This window comes from Oncorhynchus nerka, linkage group LG2, assembly GCF_034236695.1.
Source record: "Oncorhynchus nerka isolate Pitt River linkage group LG2, Oner_Uvic_2.0, whole genome shotgun sequence".
Classification (NCBI taxonomy): domain Eukaryota; kingdom Metazoa; phylum Chordata; class Actinopteri; order Salmoniformes; family Salmonidae; genus Oncorhynchus; species Oncorhynchus nerka.
In genome coordinates this window covers 27100762-27120091 of record NC_088397.1, presented here as the reverse complement: position 1 = coordinate 27120091, position 19330 = coordinate 27100762, and the positions used below count along the sequence as shown (strand labels likewise).

The 19330-nt window shown below is 42.5% G+C and overlaps 2 protein-coding genes across 2 annotated transcripts in view; both read left to right on the top strand.

Moving 5' to 3' along the window:
• Nucleotides 1-7861: 7861 nt before the first annotated feature.
• Nucleotides 7862-8822, top strand: LOC115145151 (diphthamide biosynthesis protein 3-like). The gene is made up of 3 exons (XM_029686463.2): nt 7862-8078; nt 8163-8237; nt 8424-8822. The coding sequence occupies exons 1-3, from the start codon at nt 7971-7973 to the stop codon at nt 8496-8498; spliced, it is 258 nt and encodes an 85-aa protein (XP_029542323.1). The 5' UTR covers nt 7862-7970; the 3' UTR covers nt 8499-8822.
• Nucleotides 8823-10062: 1240 nt separating this feature from the next.
• The window catches only part of LOC115133221 (cytoplasmic protein NCK2-like), a 54254-nt gene continuing 44986 nt past the window's right edge, over nt 10063-19330 (top strand). Inside the window, exon 1 of the mRNA XM_029666221.2 lies at nt 10063-10434. The gene's annotated coding sequence lies outside the window, so the exon portion shown is untranslated. The remainder of the gene's footprint in view (nt 10435-19330) is intronic.

Sequence of the window (19330 nt, the reverse complement as noted above, 5' to 3'; positions counted from 1 at the left end):
AGGTCTTATTTTAATTGACAGATCCACTTAATTCACCCTTGCTGACTCTGCTTATGCAATTATCATCTCCGGGTTCGTTGTTTACGACTGATGATCACATGAGGCTGGTTCTCTTGCTGTTTCCCCTATTCATGTGTTCATCCTTCCTCACGAGTTCCATCCAGCCTCATAACATGAATCGTCTTATTTCATAGTTCGACTCCGCCAGCAAATCTCTTAGGGCTTTGTGCACTGATCTTCCATCAACAGTTCTCAGAATCAAAATGCATAATAGGTTGTACTTGGAAGACGCTATGTGACACAGATGATTCCAGGAGATGAGTAACTGGGTCTTTAATCATGTGATGTAACATACCCTAGAAAGGTATGGTTAATTCACGCACGCACGCACGCACGCACGCACGCACGCACGCACGCACGCACGCACGCACGCACGCACGCACACACACACACACACACACACACACACACACACACACACAGTTGGATAAGTAGTTCAGCACCTTAATGTGATGTACAAGCATGCTCAACAGCCTAAAATCACATTCATTACCTATAACCAATTCCATGTAAGGGAATTCTCAAGATACTTCAGAATTAGACCTACAGATCCCAAATGAGCATTTCACAGAATCATCATTTTGATAAGGTGAGAAAACCAAGAAGTGGAAGAGTGGTTTATATTCCCCAGGTCTATGGTACCTTGGCCTGTATAGAGAAGTGACGTAAAGCCTGTAGCGCCTAGAATCTGTCCCCTAAACTAATTTTCATGGCCTAATTGAGTCACTCCAATCAAATCTCACTGCTGATTAACACTGTGTGTGTGTGTGTGTGTGTGTGTGTGTGTGTGTGTGCGTGCGTGCGTGTGTGATTACAAAAGGAAGACCATGTCAGATCTGGGGAGGGTGGAGAATCCCAAGTCAAAACAACCCTGAAAAGCAATGCTGATACGATCAGGTCAAATCAGCAAGGCCCAAAAATGTGTCACTCTCACATGCTAGTACTACAGAAGCTATCTCATGCTATTTTTTGTTGTTGTCCCTCTCACAAAGTCTCGCTTCCTAGAAATGTCCCAATAATCAAATAATGTTGTAGCTAAGTGATGGGACAAACACACATGGGGAGACACAAATAAAAATGTATCCAGTCATTCCTTAATTCTTCCACTGTCACGCCCTGACCTGTTTATGTCTCTATTTTGATTTGGTCAGGGTGTGAGTTGGGGTGGGTATTCTATATTCTATTATTGGTATTTCTATGTTTTGGCCGTGTAGGGTTCTCAATCAGGGACAGCTGTCTATCGTTGTCTCTGATTGAGAACCATACTTAGGCAGCCCTTTTTCCCTCCTGTCTTTGTGGGTAGTTGTCTTTGTTTGTTGGCACTATAACCTTTAGTTTCACGGTTGGTTTTTGGATTGTTTTTGTCAGCGTCATAATGATAAAAGGAATATGTACGCTCACCGCTCTGCACCTTGGTCCAGTTCATTCGACAGCCGTGACATCCAACGTCACCTGATCCATCTGGTCGTATCTTTATACAGATATGGAGCTGAGGCCATAAACCTCTGGTACATTCTACCGAGTGAGTTCTCTCCTCACTCCTAGGAGAACAGGTCTCCATGGTATTCTCTGACTGGAAGACATTCTGAGGAAGCTTGTGGGATGACAGGGCTGACATTAAGATTCTAATTGGGTTGACTTAATTCATTGTGGGTAATGTGTTAGAGGACATGTTCTTTTGGGGATTAAAGGTCGCTGAAACATAACCCTTTGACCAGCTGGTGGGCAAAGACAAGTTGTAGGAGTAATGGTGAAAGCATGTAGCCAAACCTGAGGGTTTGTTGTAATCTAATTGACCCCCTACAGTCGTATGAACAAGTTTGGGCACCACTGACAATTTCCATTTATAAATAATTGGGTGTTTGGATCAGCAATTTCATTTTGATCTATCAAATAACTGATGGACACAGTAATATTTCAGTAGTGAAATTAAGTTTATTGGATTAACAGAAAATGTGCAATATGCATCAAAACAAAATTAGACGGGTGCATAAATTTGGACACCCCAATAGAAATATCATATCAATATTTAGTAGAGCCTCCTTTTGCTAAAATAACAGCCTCTAGACGCTTCCCATAGCCTCTAATGAGTGTCTGGATTCTGGATGAAGGTATTTTGGACCATTCCTCCTTACAAAACATCTCCAGTTCAGTTAGGTTTAATGGTTGCCGAGCATGGACAGCCCGCTTCAAATCATCCCACAGATTCTCAATGATATTCAGGTCTGGGGACTGGGATGGCCATTCCAGAACATTGTACTTGTTCCTCTGCATAAATGCCCGGGTAGATTTTGGGCAGTGTTTTGGGTCGTGGTCTTGTTGTAATATCCAGCCCCGGCGTAACTTCAACTTTGTGACTGATTCTTCAACATTATTCCCAAGAATCTGCTGATATTGAGTGGAATCCATGTGACCCTCAACTTTAACAAGATTCCCAGTACCGGCACTGGCCACACAGCCCCACAGCATGATGGAACCCCCACCAAATTTCACTGTGGGTAGCAGGTGTTTTTCTTGGAACGCTGTGTTCTTTTGCCGCCATGCATAACATCCCTTGTAATGACCAAATAACTCAATCTTTGTTTCATCAGTCCACAGCAACTTATTCCAAAATGAAGCTGGCTTGTCCAAATGTGTTTGCATACCTCAAGCGACTCTGTGGCGTGTGTGCAGAAAAGGCTTCTTCCGCATCACTCTCCCATACAGCTTCTCCTTGTGCAAAGTGCGCTGAATTGTTGAACGATGCACAGTGACACCATCTGCAGCAAGATGATGTTGTAGGTCTTTGGAGGTGGTCTGCGGGCTGTTTTTGACCGTTCTCACCATCCTTTGCCTCTCCGATATTTTACTTGGCCTGCCACTTCTGGCCTTAACAAGAACTGTGCCTGTGGTCTTCCATTTCCTCACTATGTTCCTCACAGTGGACACTGACAGCTTAAATCTCAGCGATAGCTTTTTGTAGCCTTCCTCTAAACCATAATGTTGAACAATCTTTGTTTTCAGGTCCTTTGAGAGTTGTTTTGAGGCCCCCATGTTGCCACTCTTCAGAGGAGAGTCAAAGAGAACAACAACTTGCAATTGTCCACCTTAAATACCTTTTCTCATGATTGTATGCACTTATCTATGAAGTTCAAGGCTTAATGAGCTCACCAAACCAATTGTGTGTTCCAATTAATCAGTGCTAAGTAGTTACAGGTATTCAAATCAACAGAATGACAAGTGTGCCCACATTTTTGCATAGCCTATTTTTCACATCTGATTTAATTTCATACAACTTAATATTGCTACACTAAAAATCTTTGTCTGGACAATACCCTAGTACTCAGCTTTTATTAGAAAATGAAAGGCATGCCACTGTGATCATTTTCTGTGACGGCAGAGTAAATTATTATGCAGCCTCAGAGGGGTGCCCAAACTTTGGGTCCTTGAATTTGTTTTAATTTTCTTATTGAATGCTTGGATTCATGTATTCAACCACATGACTAGAATTTGAAACAAGAAATCATTCGACTTCATAAGCGTTTCAACAATGTCTTTTTTTCTCTCTCTCCCTGTGCAGGCGGGTGCTTATTAATCTGGTATGATGTAACCCATAAGCTTTGTTAGTTAAAGCATTTATCCACTGAATTATTGCACACAGGAGGTATTGCAGAGACAATACCCTTCATCAATTCCTATTCATTTATTTTGTCAGGTGTGACATCTGAATTTGATTAGGATGTAGATTAGTGGGTCACACTCACTTAATAATGGCAGATGCAGACCATTCTATTCTCATTCAAAGTCCCAATTGGGAACATTGGCATATAGTGCATTCGGGAAGTATTCAGACCCTTTGACTTTTCCAATATTTTGTTACTTTACAGCATTATTCTAAAATTGATTCAGCAACTTGTCCAAGCCTCCCCCATTTATCCTTCACCCAAATCTAGATAGCTGATGTTCTGAAAGAGTTGCAAAATCTGGACCCCTACAAATCAGCTGGGCTAGACAATCTGGACCCTCTTTATCTAAAATTATCCACCACAATTGTTGCAACCCCTATTACCAGCCTGTTCAACCTCTCGTATCGTCTGAGATCCCCAAAGATTGGAAAGCTGCCACGGTCATCCCCCTCTTCGAAGGGGGAGACACTCTAGACCCAAACTGTTACAGACCTATATCTATCCTACCCTGCTTTTCTAAGGTCTTCGAAAGCCAAGTCAAAAAACAGATTACTGACCATTTCGAATCCCACCGTACCTTCTCCGCTATGCAATCTGGTTTCTGAGCTGGTCATGGGTGCACCTCAGCAAAGCTCAAGGTCCTAAACGATATCATATCTGCCATCGATAAAAGACAATACTGTGCAGCCGTATTCATCGACCTGGCCAAGGCTTTCGACTGTCAATCACCACATTCTTATCGGCAGACTCAACAGCCTTGGTTTCTCAAATGACTGCCTCGCCTGGTTCACCAACTACTTCTCAGAGAGTTCAGTGTGTCAAATTGGAGGGCCTGTTGTCCGGACCTCTGGCAGTCTCTATGGGGGTGCCACAGGGTTCAATTCACGGGTCGACTCTTTTCTCTGTACACATCAATAATGTCGCTCTTGCTGCTGGTGATTCTACGCAGACGACACCATTCTGTATACTTCTGGCCCTTCTTTGGACACTGTGTTAACTAACCTCCAGACGAGCTTCAATGCCATAAAACTCTCCTTCCGTGGCCTCCAACTGCTCTTATATGCAAGTAAAACTAAATGCATACTCTTCAACCGATTGCTGCCTGCACCTGCACGCCCGTTCAGCATCACTACTCTGGACGGTTCTGACTTAGAATAAATACGTAGACAACTACAAATACCTAGGTGTCTGGTTAAACTGTAAACTCTCCTTTCTCCAATCCTTAATTTTGATCTAGAATAGGCTTCCTATTTCGCAACAAAGCATCCTTCACTCATGCTGCCAAACATGCCATCATAAAACAGACTATCCTACCGATCCTTGACTTTGCCGATGTCATTTACAAAATAGCCTCCAACACTCTACTCAGAAAATCGGATGCAGTCTATCACAGTGCCCTCTGTTTTGTCATCAAAGCCCCATATACTACCCACCGCTGCGACCTGTATGCTCTCGTTGGCTGGCCCTCGCTTCATATTCGTCGCCAAACCCACTGGCTCCAGGTCATCTATAAGTCTTTGCTATGTAAAGCCCCACCTTATCTCAGCTCACTTCTCACCATAGCAGCACCCACCCGTAGCACGCGCTCTAGCAGGTATATTTCACTGGTCACCCCCAAAGCCAATTCCTCCTTTGGCCGCCTTTCCTGACAGTTCTCTGCTGCCAATGACTGGAATGAATTGCAAAAATAACTGAAGCTGGAGACTCATATCTCTCCCACTAACTTTAAGCATCAGCTGTCAGAGCAGCTCACAGATCATTGCACCTGTACATAGTCCATCTGTAAATAGCCCATCCAACTACCTCATCCCCATATTGTTATTTTTTGTTGTTGTTGCTCCTTTGCACCCCAGTATCTCTATTTGCACATTCATCTTCTGCACATCTATCACACCATTGTTTAATTGCTAAATTACTTAGCCACTACGGCCTATTTCTTGCCTTACCTCCCTAATCTTACCTCATTTTCACACTCTGTATATAGATTTTTCTATTGTGTTATTGACTGTACGTTTGTTAATTCCATGTGTAACTGTGTTGTTGTTTGTGTCGCACTGCTTTGCTTTATCTTGGCCAGGTCGCAGTTGTAAATGAGAACCTGTTCTCAACTGGCCTACCTAGTTAAATAAAGGTGAAATAAAAAAAATAAAAAAAACACTCAATACCCCCATAATGACATGGCAAAAACAGGTGTAGAAATGTTTGCACATTTTTTCATAAAAAAAACAATATCACATTTACATAAGTATTCAGACCCTTTACTCTGTACTTTGTTAAGAACCTTTCAAGCTCTGTAAGGTTGGATGGGGAGCGTCACTGCACAACTATTTTCAGGTCTCTCCAGAGATGTTCGATCGAGTTCATGTCCTGGCTCTGGTTGGGCCACTCAAGGACATTCAGAGACTTGTCCCGAAGCCACTCCTGCATTGTCTTGGATGTGTGCTTAGGGTTGTTTTCCTGTTGGAAGGTGAACCTTCGCCCCAGTCTGAGATCCTGAGCTCTCTGGAGCAGGTTTTCATCAAGGATCGCTCTGTACTTCTCTGTTCATCTTTCCCTCGATCCTGACTAGTCTCCCAGTCCCTGCCGCTGAAAAACATCCTCACAGCATGATACTGCCACCACCATGATCACCGTAGGGATGGTGCCAGGTTTCCTCCAGACATGACACTTGGCATTCAGACCAAAGAGTTAAATCTTGGTTTCATCAGACCAGAGAATCTTGTTTCTCATGGTTTGAGAGTCTTTAGGTGCCTTTAGGCAAACTACAAGTGAGCTGTCATGTGCCTTTTACTTAGGACTGGCTTCCATCTGGCCACTCTATCATAAAGTTATGATTGGTGGAGTACTGCAGAGATGGTTGCCCTTCTGGAAGTTTCTCCCATCTCCACAGAGGAACTCTGGAGGTCTGTCAGAATGACCATCGGGTTCTTGGTCACCTCCCTGACCAAGGCCCTTCTCCCCCGATTACTCAGTTTGGCCGGGCTCTTGGAAGAATCTTGGTGGTTCCCAACTTCTTCCATTTAAGAATGATGGAGGCCACTGTGTTCTTCAGGACCTTCAATGCTGCAATGTTTTGATTCCCTTCTCCAGATCTGTGCCTCGACCCAATCCTGTCTCAGAGCTCTACGGACAATTCCTTTAACCTCATGGCTAGTTTTTTGCTCTGACATGTACTGTCAACCGTGGGACCTTAAAAAATCAAATCAAATCAAATGTATTTACATAGCCCTTCTTACATCAGCTGATATCTCATAGTGCTGTACAGAAACTCAGCCTAAAACCGCAAACAGCAAGCAATGCAGGTGTAGAAGCACGGGGACTATGAAAAACTCCCTAGAAAGGACAAAACCTAGGAAGAAACCTAGAGAGGAACCAGGCTATGAGGGGTGGCCAGTCCTCTTCTGGCTGTGCCGGGTGGAGATTATAACAGAACATGGCCAAGATGTTCAAATGTTCATAAATGACCAGCATGGTCAAATAATAATAATCACAGTAGTTGTCAAGGGTGCAGCAAGTCTGCACCTCAGGAGTACATGTCAGTTGGCTTTTCATAGCCGATCATTAAGAGTATCTCTACCGCTCCTGCTGTCTCTAGAGAGTTGAAAACACAGGTCTGGGAAAGGTAGCACATCCGGTGAACAGGTCAGGGTTCCATAGCAGCAGGCAGAACAGGTGTGTGCTTTTCCAAATCATGTCCAATCAATTGAATTTACCACAGGTGGACTCCAATCAAATTGTAGAAACATCCAAGGATGATCAATGGAAACAGGATGCACCCGAGCTCAATTTCAAGCATCAAAGCAAAGAGTCTGAATACTTATGTAAATAAGGCATTTCTGTTTTTTATTTTCAAATACATTTGCAAACATTTCTAAAAACGGTTTTCACTGTCAGTATGGGGTATTGTGTGGATTGATGAGGAAAACATTTCATTTGATCCATTTTAGAATAAGGCTGTAACGTAACAAAATGTGAAAAAGTCAAGGGGTCTGAATACTTTCCGAATACACTGTAAGAGCATAACCATCTGTAATTGCGAAGGTGTAAATGACCATGCCAACAATGCTGTCCTCAGTTGAGGATTCAGAACTCTATGGTACCCCCTGATGGTCATATTTGGCATTACTTTTAATGACGACATGATGTGCGACTGCGCAGAGATGGTACGTCACACTTTCGCTTAACAGAGTAATGTAATCAACTAGCTAGCTAGCTGGGTACGAATTAAATTATTTTACTCTAATAATGTCGGTCTATCACGACGAAGTTGAGATCGAGGACTTTGAATATGACGAGGATGAAGAGACATACTATTTTCCCTGCCCATGTGGCGACAGATTTGCCATAACCAAAGTAAGTACCGCGTGAGGAGATCCCCTGCGAGTCACGTTGTGCCAACTAGCCTGTGATGGTTGTACTTAATATCTCTACTTGCAGGAGGATTTGGAAAATGGTGAAGAAGTAGCGACGTGTCCGAGCTGCTCGCTCATTGTTAAAGTAATCTACGACAAGGTTCGTGTTTAGGTAGCCTCGGTGTCTCACGTTCTGATCGAGTCAACGAGACTAAACGAGAATTAGGAGGCCTCGCGAGACTAGTGTATTGATGGCCCCACCTTTGTCCTTGAATATATTTTTTCTCTTTCTCTGATATTGTAACTATTGTGTTTATGATGCCTAATCTATTTCTCTATTAACCAGGAGGAATTTATGTCTGGGGAGATAATCGAAGCACCAGCTACAGAGAGCAGATTGAAACTGGCTCAGTCCTCCTGACAGCAATGACACACTTCTTCAGTTTCTCATCTACCATCAGTAAAAGTGGACCCTGTTGCATTTGTATGTGCTCCCACACAACACAAAGGCACACTATGAACGATATGCTTCACTGGTGAGGTCTGGGATGGAGGATTCTCAGCATTCATTCACAGGTTCCTGACATTGATTTTGCAGAGTTACATAAAAGGACCCAAACTACTACCATTTGCACAACGTATTTAAATAAATCCTTTATTCTTTTAAGTCTTTCAATCCTTTTTTTTATAAGACAATGTTATGCATTTTTGTTGATTCCTCAAGATTAAATCTGGATGAAGTGAATACTGTTTTTTTTCTTCTTGTTAACTGCTTGTAGTTTTCAGGTTTGAACAGCAGGGGAGGCAGATGTTCAAGGAAAAATACAGGCCTACTTACTGTACACTGTACAGGGAATAAATAGAGTGCTGTTGGGGAAAACGGGTGTATAGACTTCTCTCTATTCTAACCTAACAGATACTATCCTTGGGATTCCTGAGATTGTTTCAATTTAAAAGGAATGAGCTGGGGTAAGAAATATGGTGGAAACTCTTTAGCCCATGCTTAGGCCAATCTTACAAAGCCTTACATACCCTTTACTTGGAACATATTTCAACAGTGTAGTACTCTGCCATTTGTAATGCCATGTTTTAAAACAGGGATTTGGTTTCAGTGGTTATGTGCGAGCCAGTGATCTTCTTGACCCTTACATTTTTAATCTATGAGTCATACGAGAGACATGAATTATTCATATTGGCTGTTCATTATGATGTGTATGTTATGGATGGACAAGTTGCTGAATTACAATTCCCTATTTACTTACCCTTCTCTCCCCCTCATGGATAAAAAAAAAAAGCATTGGATTGGCGTAAGCTGGGTCTAGCATGCAAGTTCTCACCATTCTTCTCTTACACCAGTCCCATTCCTTTAAATCCAGAAAGAGTACAGAATCGTCCCTCAGCCAATACAATAAAATGACTCATTCCAAACACCCACATAACCATATATTACAATATTGACTGGTACTGTGTCAGCATAGCTACTGTTTCACACCACCAGCTCTCCTTATTGGCTCCTTCACAGCAGGGCCTGACCTGTCAGAGAGAGGAGAGGAGTGTTCCAAATGGCACCCTATTCCGTACATAGTGCACTACCTTTGACCAGAGCCCTATAGGCTCTAGTCAAAAGTAGTGCTCTGTGTAGGGAATAGAGTGCCATTTGGGAGAAATCCAGGGAGAGAACATGATGGTGTCCTTCACATGATATTGAAGGTCCTGCCTGTCTATTTATCCAATATCCAGTTAGCTCTGTGGCTGATGCTGTGGCAATACGTCTAACTGCATCTCTCATCAGGGGGGCCACAGCAACGGCAGACAGGCATTGACAAACACGCCAGCACTCAGTCAGAGGAGCCTCACAGAGCAGGTCACTGCTGAGGGAGAGAGAGAGTTAGAGCACTGAGCAGTAGCATTCATGATGTTTGTGTGGTGTGTGGATGGCATTATGTACCACTACTCCCTCACATCTGGAGGAAAATAGTCATTATTCATGTGACGATAATCGTTTGTGTGAAGTGTGATAATCAGTCACAAAGAGTCATGAATTGCTCTGTTGAGAGGGATATACATTATACAAGACAATGCAAATGTGATGTAATGTATGTACAATAATTGTGTTGTGCTCTGTGCTCCCTACCCACTGCTTTTGGCAAGCGTGACGTCACATTTCAAGGCAGTTGGTTGAGCTGGAGGTAGAGGAGGAGACGAGCAACCCAGCGAGTTGAAAAAAAGAAGAAAAAAAAGATAACCAATCGTATTGGTTTTTAAACGTCAACTTTTAGACCTCGAAAGTGAATATCGAAGACTATTTTTGCAAATTCCCGAGCTGATAATCAGATTCAACTGGAGAAACCACCAAGGTAAGAACACTGCTGACGAACTGAGCGCAAAGTTATGGTTGCTTGCTTGACGGGAGGTGCGGTTGGTAATAACTGGCATTTGTGGATTTTGGTTAATGACACCGTTACGAGCGGATTCAGATTGTTATTTTTTAGATGCTAAAATACAGCAGTCAGAATAATGCTCGTGGATTCGGCGCCGAGAAAGTAGAATAGTATTGTTGTGTTTGTCCATGCGGTTTTCTGTCTCCTCGGTGGCTTTGTCAATGGCAGTACAATACAATAGCCCATTGCCGCTTGGTAGGCTACGACAGAGATGGGTGTTTGCGCTTTTCCTAATATTCTTTGAAACATTGTATTAGTTATGTTTCAAACTTTAACATTATATCTCTTGAATAATCACTCCGCTTCGATTTTCCTTCGTGGTACATTTGTTTACATACTGTGGTTAGACAGTCTTGGTGAGCAACATGTAGGCCTATTTGCAATAAGCGTTATTTTTTTATTCTCTGTAAAAACGTGCTCATACATGCCCTGTGTAGTTGTTGATTTACAAACCCAATATATAAAATATAATACATTCTGCCTATCTGTTTCTGTTGTTTTCTCATAGTGAGGTGATAGTGAGGTTTTTTGATGGCTATGATAAGGTGTGGTGTACCTGTTTTTGCTCAACTGTAACAACCTGAAAAACTGTGGCGATGAAGAAGATGCAACCATTATTCTCTCTATGTCAGAGGGTGTAGGCTTGCAAGCCCAAGAGGTGTACGCAAGATGGGACTCAAACCTTTTCGTGCAATGAACACCTTCAGATCTTAGGCCTACATTTTCTTTGGCCACACCTAAACCACTGGAGGCTCCTCAGAGGAGGAAGGGAAGGACCATCCTCCTCCAGTGAATTTCATTAAAATAGTAAAACATTAAAAGTTATCATTTTTAGATAAAATTGTAAATATAGTCACGTCACCAAATAATTGATTAAACACACTGTTTTGAAATGAATGTCTACAGTAGCCTCAACAGCACTCTGGGGGCGGCAGGTGGCCTTGCGGTGGACTAGTAACCGGAAGGTTGCAAGATTGAAACCCTGTGCTGATAAGGTACACATCTGTCATTCTGCCCCTGAACAAGGCGGTTAACCCACTGTTCCTAGGCCGTCAATGAAAATAAGAATTGGTTCTTAACGGACTTGCTTAGTGAAATATATATATATTTTTAAAACAACTCTGTAGGATAGCACCATGGTGTAGCTGGAGGACAGCTAGCTTCTGTCCTCCTCTGGGTACATTGACTTCAATACAAAACCTAGGCAGCTCATTCTCACCCGCTTCCATAGACTTACACGGTAATTATAACAACTTACGGAGGATGTCCTCCAACCCATCATCACCCATCAAAGGATCAGAGAATGAAATCATAAGCTACAACTATCTAGCACTGCAGTGCATAAAATGTGAACAGTTTTGAACAAATTAATTTGTAAAAAAAATGAAGGAAAGCTATATTTTGTATTTTTTTTCTCACTTTCACTTACTTAGCTAAATAAATGCAACTAGCTAGCTAGTTTAGGCAACTCCAGTCCTTGTGCGCCTGATTGGTGTCAAACTTTTTCGCTATCCCTAGCAAACACAGCTGATTAATCAAATTGCGTGCTAAAATGAAGATCATGATTAGGTGATTATTGGAGTACGGTGTGTTAGCTCGGGCTGGGGCAAAACTGACAACAATCAGGCCCTCAAGGATTAGAATTGCCCACCCCTGGCCTACTCAAACACCCGGCTCAAACAGAGGGATACTATGTTAGCTAGCTGGCTATGACTATCCAACAGCTTTTGGTTTTACTAATTTATTACTAAACTGTTTTTCTGAACTGCTTACTGACTACACTGTAACGTTACTTCATGATTGTAGCGGGTTTGCTAACATGTTAGGTATCTTGACTATGACGTTATTTTAGCTAATATGGTGACAACGATGTAGGCTGTGTGTAGAGGTTATGATATGGTTTGGCTTGTAAAGGTTTTTTCGCCTGGTCATTTACAGCTGATGTGTTCGGCATTGAAGTCCACAAGGGAAGGGAAAAGGTGAGAGGAATACAACGTGGCTGCTATAAAAGTGAACTGTGTTTACGTGTGATCAGGGGTGTATTCAGTCTGACGATTCTGTTGAAAAACATTTCTTAAATGAAATGAAACAGGGATAAACATACCTGAATTTGTCCAATAGAAACTCTTGTTTGCAACTGTTGGACTATTGATTACACCCTAGATCAGCTAGATGCAGGCAAGATCTGATCTGATTGGTCAAAAGGCTAAGTGAAAAAAATATATCAGAATAGGGCTCCCTGTGTAAACGCAGCCAAGGAATCTTCTGCACCTGTGCTAGAGAAACCAGAAATTCACTCTCTGTTTTTCTCACTGCAAATTATTTCCTCTACCTGCGCAGGACTAACTTAGAGAATAGTAATATCCTTCACAGACATACTATTTTCATCAGTCTGCTACAATGGATAATTGAAGTCCAATAAGTCATGAATTAGTTATGTACCACATAGGGTGGTGCAAAATGTCACTGGTAACATAATTTGACTCTCAAATGCATTCCAACGGTTTTGCTTCAGTTCTCACACTGCTATTAAAAGCAAATCAAAATAGCAGTCTAAACTATAAATAGAGAGAATGAGTCTTTGGATGTAGACTGACTAGTTGTTGAATAACATGCATTGGCATCCAGACCTATGAATGTAGGCTAGAGGAAGCATGAAATTATTATGGTTAATCTTGGTCAATCATAGTATTTTTTAACATAAATAATATATGACTCTTAGATGGATACTTTGGGATTTTGGAAATGGGGCCCTTTATGTACTTCCCCAGAGTCCATCATTTTTGTCTTTGTGTGTGGTTTGAAGGAAGTTGCTAACTAGTGCTAGCACAATTGCTAACTAGTGCTAGCACAATTGCTAACTAGTGCTAGCACAATTGCTAACTAGTGCTAACACAATTGCTAACTAGTGCTAGCACAATTGCTAACTAGTGCTAGCACAATTGCTAACTAGTGGAAAATACCCATAGACTTACAGTCATTGTGCTAATGCTAGTTAGAAATAGCTCGCGACACTACGTCTAACTTCCTTCATACTGGACACAGAGACATAAAAATTATATCAACTAGTTCATCGGACTCTGGGGAAGGAGATTGCCAAAATCCTGAATTATCGCTTTAAACTGTGAAAATGAAATCTGGGAATGAATTTAACCTTTGTAGTACTGCAGAGTTATGTGTTTCTACCGTATCCCAAAGTGAACCTGCATGGCCAAAAATAATATCCAAGCTCCAGGTTTGAAATGTCTCTCTGCAGAGCGTTGTAATTGCCTGTAAAACGCCTCCTCTCGAATGACGTTAGCTGCCTCTTGACTGTGATATTAGCACACAGTCCAGTTAAGTGTTCAGCTAGTTCACAATGTGTCAACTTAACAGGCTACAGCAGACGGCATGTTTCACAAAATGGACTGGTTCCAACTCCCAAGAGAAATATTGTTAGAACTTCATTAGCTACATAGTTGTAGCAAAGCAATTACACTCAACTGGCTTGCAAATGTTGTGTAGTGCAAAGTCCTTGACCAATCCAAGCCAGCTCACAGCACAATCAGGCAGGCCATTATCGATAAGAAGGTCTCCCTCTACTCTGCTTTATTTCCCCAACAGTTGGGTGAAGCAGAACGAGAAGGAGAGTGATGTTGATGGATGTCTGGAATAAGTCTTTTTTTATTATTAGAGGTCGACGTGGAAAAAGTAGCCTTTTAATATTTAATCGCTGTGCAGTGAATCATCGATGCCATGAACAAGAATGAGTTTGGGTAATGGTACTTTAAAAGTATTGGAGGAAACTTTGACTTTCCTTTTACACGAGGTAAATGTTATCCAGCACATAAAAGCAAACTCCTGTGCCAGCGGTTACTGAGACAGAGCTGTAACATAACCTTAATGCTCAGCGTCTGCACTATATAGGGAATAGGGTGCCATTTGGGATGCAACCAGTGAATCCAAGAAAAAAATCGGGCTGAGCCACATCCTGGTCAGTATGACCCAGAACGAACCCAATGGTAGTATAGATTATGCACAGGGCATTTGATCATACTAGTGCACTCAAACATGGTTTCTTTCGTCACATGAAAGATTATCCCAGTAGCATGCTGTAACCTCTGAACATGAGGAGGCATGGGCAGGGGAGGCACAATGATCCGCTCTGTTTGGTAGTGAGGGCTGACGCACTTCCCGGACCCTCACGTTGGGAGCATATGTCTTGCCGATTTGGATGCGGAACTGCTAGTGCCCCTGGCAGCAGTAGGATACTTCTGTGTGGCGCCACTTGCTCTATCTTTTCTCCATTGCAAAGGGGTTCATATACGTGGCTTGCAGTATAACACTAGTTACCGGACCTTATGTCACTTCGCCTGGTCTTTATATTGTATCTCGTTCCTCCCTCTCCACTTGTCCTTCACCTTGGAGAATGTAGTGTGGTAATATTTGATATGTGTGCGCATATGCTATATTGTGTATATACCTCACATGCAATGAATCTATTAAAAAGTATATCTGACTCCATAAAGATTATTTAGCAATATGCAAGGTGCTATGTAGACCATGTGCAAGTATTATGCTTTTCTAAGTGTATTTAATTACGTTGTAAAAGTGAACAATACATTATACATGGCATAAAGCTTAAGTTACAAAGCATTACAAGGCACTGAATCTCAGCAGGTCATGAACAAAAAATAGAATGAGACAATGAATCTAAGACCTTTTATAACATCTTCACATACTGTGAAGTTAACCTCCAATCAGATATCAGACCTACACGATGTAATACCAACAGAAACTCAGCTTCTCAGAGGTGTGACAATGGGAGTTGGTGAGATCAACACAGAGGAGGCTGAATTCCTGAGAAGATGATAATAGCTTTTTGCATAGAGTGTTAATCAGAAGAGTCACTGCGGGGGCTGCCCTACAACAATATTCTCTAACACTTCTTACTAGAGGAAGGAGTTCAACTTCCTGTATCTCTCTACTATATTTCAGAACACCATTTGAACCAGTCTTTGATTCTGTCTGTGGGAACTTGGTAGTGCGCTAACTTTTAGGGTAGCTGTAAAACATGACACTAGTTGGCGAGGAGCAGTGTTGCTAATTTGTTACGAGGATACTTTACCGAGTGAGTTTTTGACACAGTTCCAGTAGCCAGGAATATTTCCAGTATCAGGGCTAGAGTTGGAGTCTCGCTTCTCGAGTGAAGGTGCTATTTGAGCATTCTCCATTTTGGAGTTGAAGCGGGCAAGCATAGACGGTGCATGTGTTGGTGTACGTGAATACAACTGGGTTTGAAACATAGGCCTAAAGCCTTGGGATGCTTGTGATCTCGAGGGCTGCTTGCCGGAAGAGAACATTGTGCTGGGGAAGAAATCCTCACCACTGTTGCTGTTTCTTATCGTGTGAAAGGGTCCTACCGGGGAGTTTCTGCTTGTAGACAGATGTCAAAAAGGCAGACGTTGGATTACCTTGGCTTCTGGTCAAAGCCAGTCAAGAAATCCATGGGCTGTAGTGCGTAGGCAGACCAAAGGGCTGTCAAGGGGAGGCCACTTTTTGGATTGTGAAGGCGTCTGTAGCTTAAATAAGATAGCCTAATTGCAGCGTGTGTGTGTACGCGTTTGCAACTGCATCTTTGGTCTGCCCTGTTTAAGCCTGAAGACAGACAGTGTTCCTCCACCCCAGAGCTCTGAGATTGGTAGTCATTACCGAACTCTGACACATCATAGTACCTCTGTTTCAGGCGCCGGCTACATAATGATGTCATTCCCGCGTCCCACAGGGCCACAGCGTTGCGTGTTCAGGTTTGCCAAGACAGAGACTCATCCAGAGGGGAAAAACAGAACAGGAGAGGGAACCTTTCAACATACAAGAAATGGTTGTTCCTTTTTCAAGGGGAGCAGATTCCAAGAGAAAAGGGAATCTACAACATTGACTCTCCAGTGAATCAGAGTCAACGTGAAAGAGGATGTTATGTAGCCTAACAACGTAGACTAGTGTGTATGACTAAGTAAGCCGTATGCAGATAATAGACACACACCCCATGCAGTTTCCAGTTTGTACATTTCTTTGTGTTGACCTAGACTAGAGCAGGCCTCACAACAGGCTGGATGACAGTGAGATTACTCTACCGTGGTAATGTGAACTGCAACAGGAGCACAGTATAATGCCGAGACATTTGTCTGTTGTGTTGAGTGTGCGTGTCAGAGAGGGTCTGTCAGAGTAGGGATTTTACACTTCCGAGGTCAAAGAGCAATTCTATCAGTGAAGCAGAGCCTGGTGTCACCAGATCATAATCATTGTCACAGAACACCTTTGTCACTTGTGACTCTGGCTGTCGATGCTAAATGGGACAAAGTGAAACCCGGGAGGGAGGGAGAGATTGAGAGGGAGAAAGGCGAAGGGAGAGAAGGAGAAACAGCCCCTGTAGAGATGTCTAACAAAATCTGACAGTTACCCAAAAGTTGTCGCGTTTGGCAGTTGATCTCATTAAGATGTGCTGACCTCGGAAGCATTATTCCTTAATTGGTCTGAGCTAATAAAAGATTTTCACTAGAAGATGGCTCATGGGTAGGTTACAGTGTCTCTGGGAACCTTGTTGCTAGCTTGCACTGTTTCCTCTCCTTTCATGTGGTGGTGGAAATGTCAGTTGTTGTGTTTGGATAAGAAGTAATTTGAAAATTCTCCATCTGTTCTATCTTCCACCGGTATGTTTGTGAAATGGATGATTTTCCCATCTGTGATTCTCTGAGACGTACGGCGTCTGCTTCTGTTCTGTCTCTAGGCGTATAGTAACGGCTCCGCCGACTCCACCAATGTGAGATATTTGAATATTTCATGAGTATGTCTTTTTACCTGCTTTGTCCCACTTTTCCTCTGGAATATAGATTTCACAGTTTCTCACTGTCTGCTTTCTCAGCACCTCAGCTCAGAATGACAGATTTTAACACCAGTTTGGAGGCGGTTGCTATCACAACAGTCTTAGGATGTGCAGTGGATGCCAGATTTCCACAACAATCACTTCACTTCAAATCTCAACATCTTAGTTCGTACCTGGAAGAATGACTATAGAGTTTTTCAGGAATTGGGGCCAAGACGAATTCCCCAACATCTATTTTGTTACCTCAAGTAAATCAGGGTTTGAAACACGCAAATTTCAATCACGGGAGAGATCAATGAAAACCTGAAGATGCCTGTCAGAGTCAGACGGCCACAGTCTCTGCTAACCCAGTATGCTGGCAACAGAGATGCTTCGAGCTCCAGTTCTTTCAGTTCAGGTTCATTTGATGAATGCTAGAGAGTACAGGGGCTTTAACTACAAACTGCCCGCTGTGTACGGTCAAATGAGGGATTCCTCTTCCAGGAAACGTTAGACAGGTCCTGGTTATCACCAAAACAACCTCCGTCCAGCCGAGGCATCCACAGCTTCCTGCTATGGTGGTGAATTGCACAGATTCATGTGGACTTTCATAATGTCTTTTAAAACAAGCCCTTTCTGAGCTTGTTTTAGGCTAACTGCTGTGGAGATGAGATGTTAGATTCCACTGCTGTGACATTTTGAATGAGTTTAAAGGATCTGAAAAGCATAATCTTGCTAGCTACCCTTCATAGCAGCCGCCAACTCAGGTTTAGGCTAATACACTAATATCACGCATCGTAATTACTTTTATCGCCACTTAAAAGCCCTTTTGCTCAAAGTTATTCAGAGATTTTGCAGTCATTGGGTAGTCCTATTCAACAAGTAGAATAGGACTACCCTTACATTTGACGTTTTAATTATCTAGCAGACAATCTTAACCAGAGCGACTTACAGAAGCAATTAGGGTTAAGTGCCTTGCTCAAGGGCACATTGAATCTTTGTTTTGTTTTACCTAGTCCGCTCTGGGATTCAAACCAGCAATCTTTCGATTACTGTCTCAATGCTCGTCCGAAGTTTGAACCACGGGGATGGCAAATTCACTTTTCAGATGCAGCACCTGACAGCACACACTACTTTTAGATGGTTGTTTTGTGACTATGGACTGAGAAAAAAATACTTTGCAGCAGGCTTGTCATTAGAATAGGCCTACGTCGTGACCTGCGCTTGACCTCATAAACTATCCATTCAATCATGATGAGTCATGAGTATGTGACCTTTACCGGAATGTCAGAATGCCTCATGGAACTGCTCATCCAGTGTTGAGCAGATGGGATGCTTGCTGTGAAAATTAAACTGGGGACATTGTTCTGTAGGTATGTTACCTGATGGCTCTAATAGCCTACTGTGCTCATGACACTAATACCCTGACTACACCGCTCGCGTCGCGTGCGCGAGCGTTGCAAAATACATTTAGGAATCTATATTGTTCAATTATTGCACCCACACTGCTCGCGCGAGCGTCTGCGTTGCCAAGGGTTAAAATAGAAGTCATTCCTATTTCTGACGCAGATCACCCTGCAACTCCTGTCTCTCCCATCTCCTCATTGGTTTATAGAAGCAGGTACCCACGTGCCATCTCCTCATTGGTTATACCCACGTGGGTAATTGAAAGATGAAATGTTTTGCCGGTTGTCGTGGTAACACTATGAAAGTGTAGATGCCAATCACCATATAAGTTCAAAGATGAAAAAGCCTGGAAGGAGGAGAGATGACTAGAAACGATTCAGTTGACCTTTTTATGTGTGGATTAACTGTCGGAGGTCAAATAACAACTCAATGTTTATATCCAAGGACAAATTAGCTAGCAACAGCAAGCTAGCTAAATAGGACAAATTAGCTAGCAAGTGCAAGCTACATGTTTAATGCTTTTCAACCTGTCCCCAAATTAATGTCATTGGTTCAGAGTTTGTT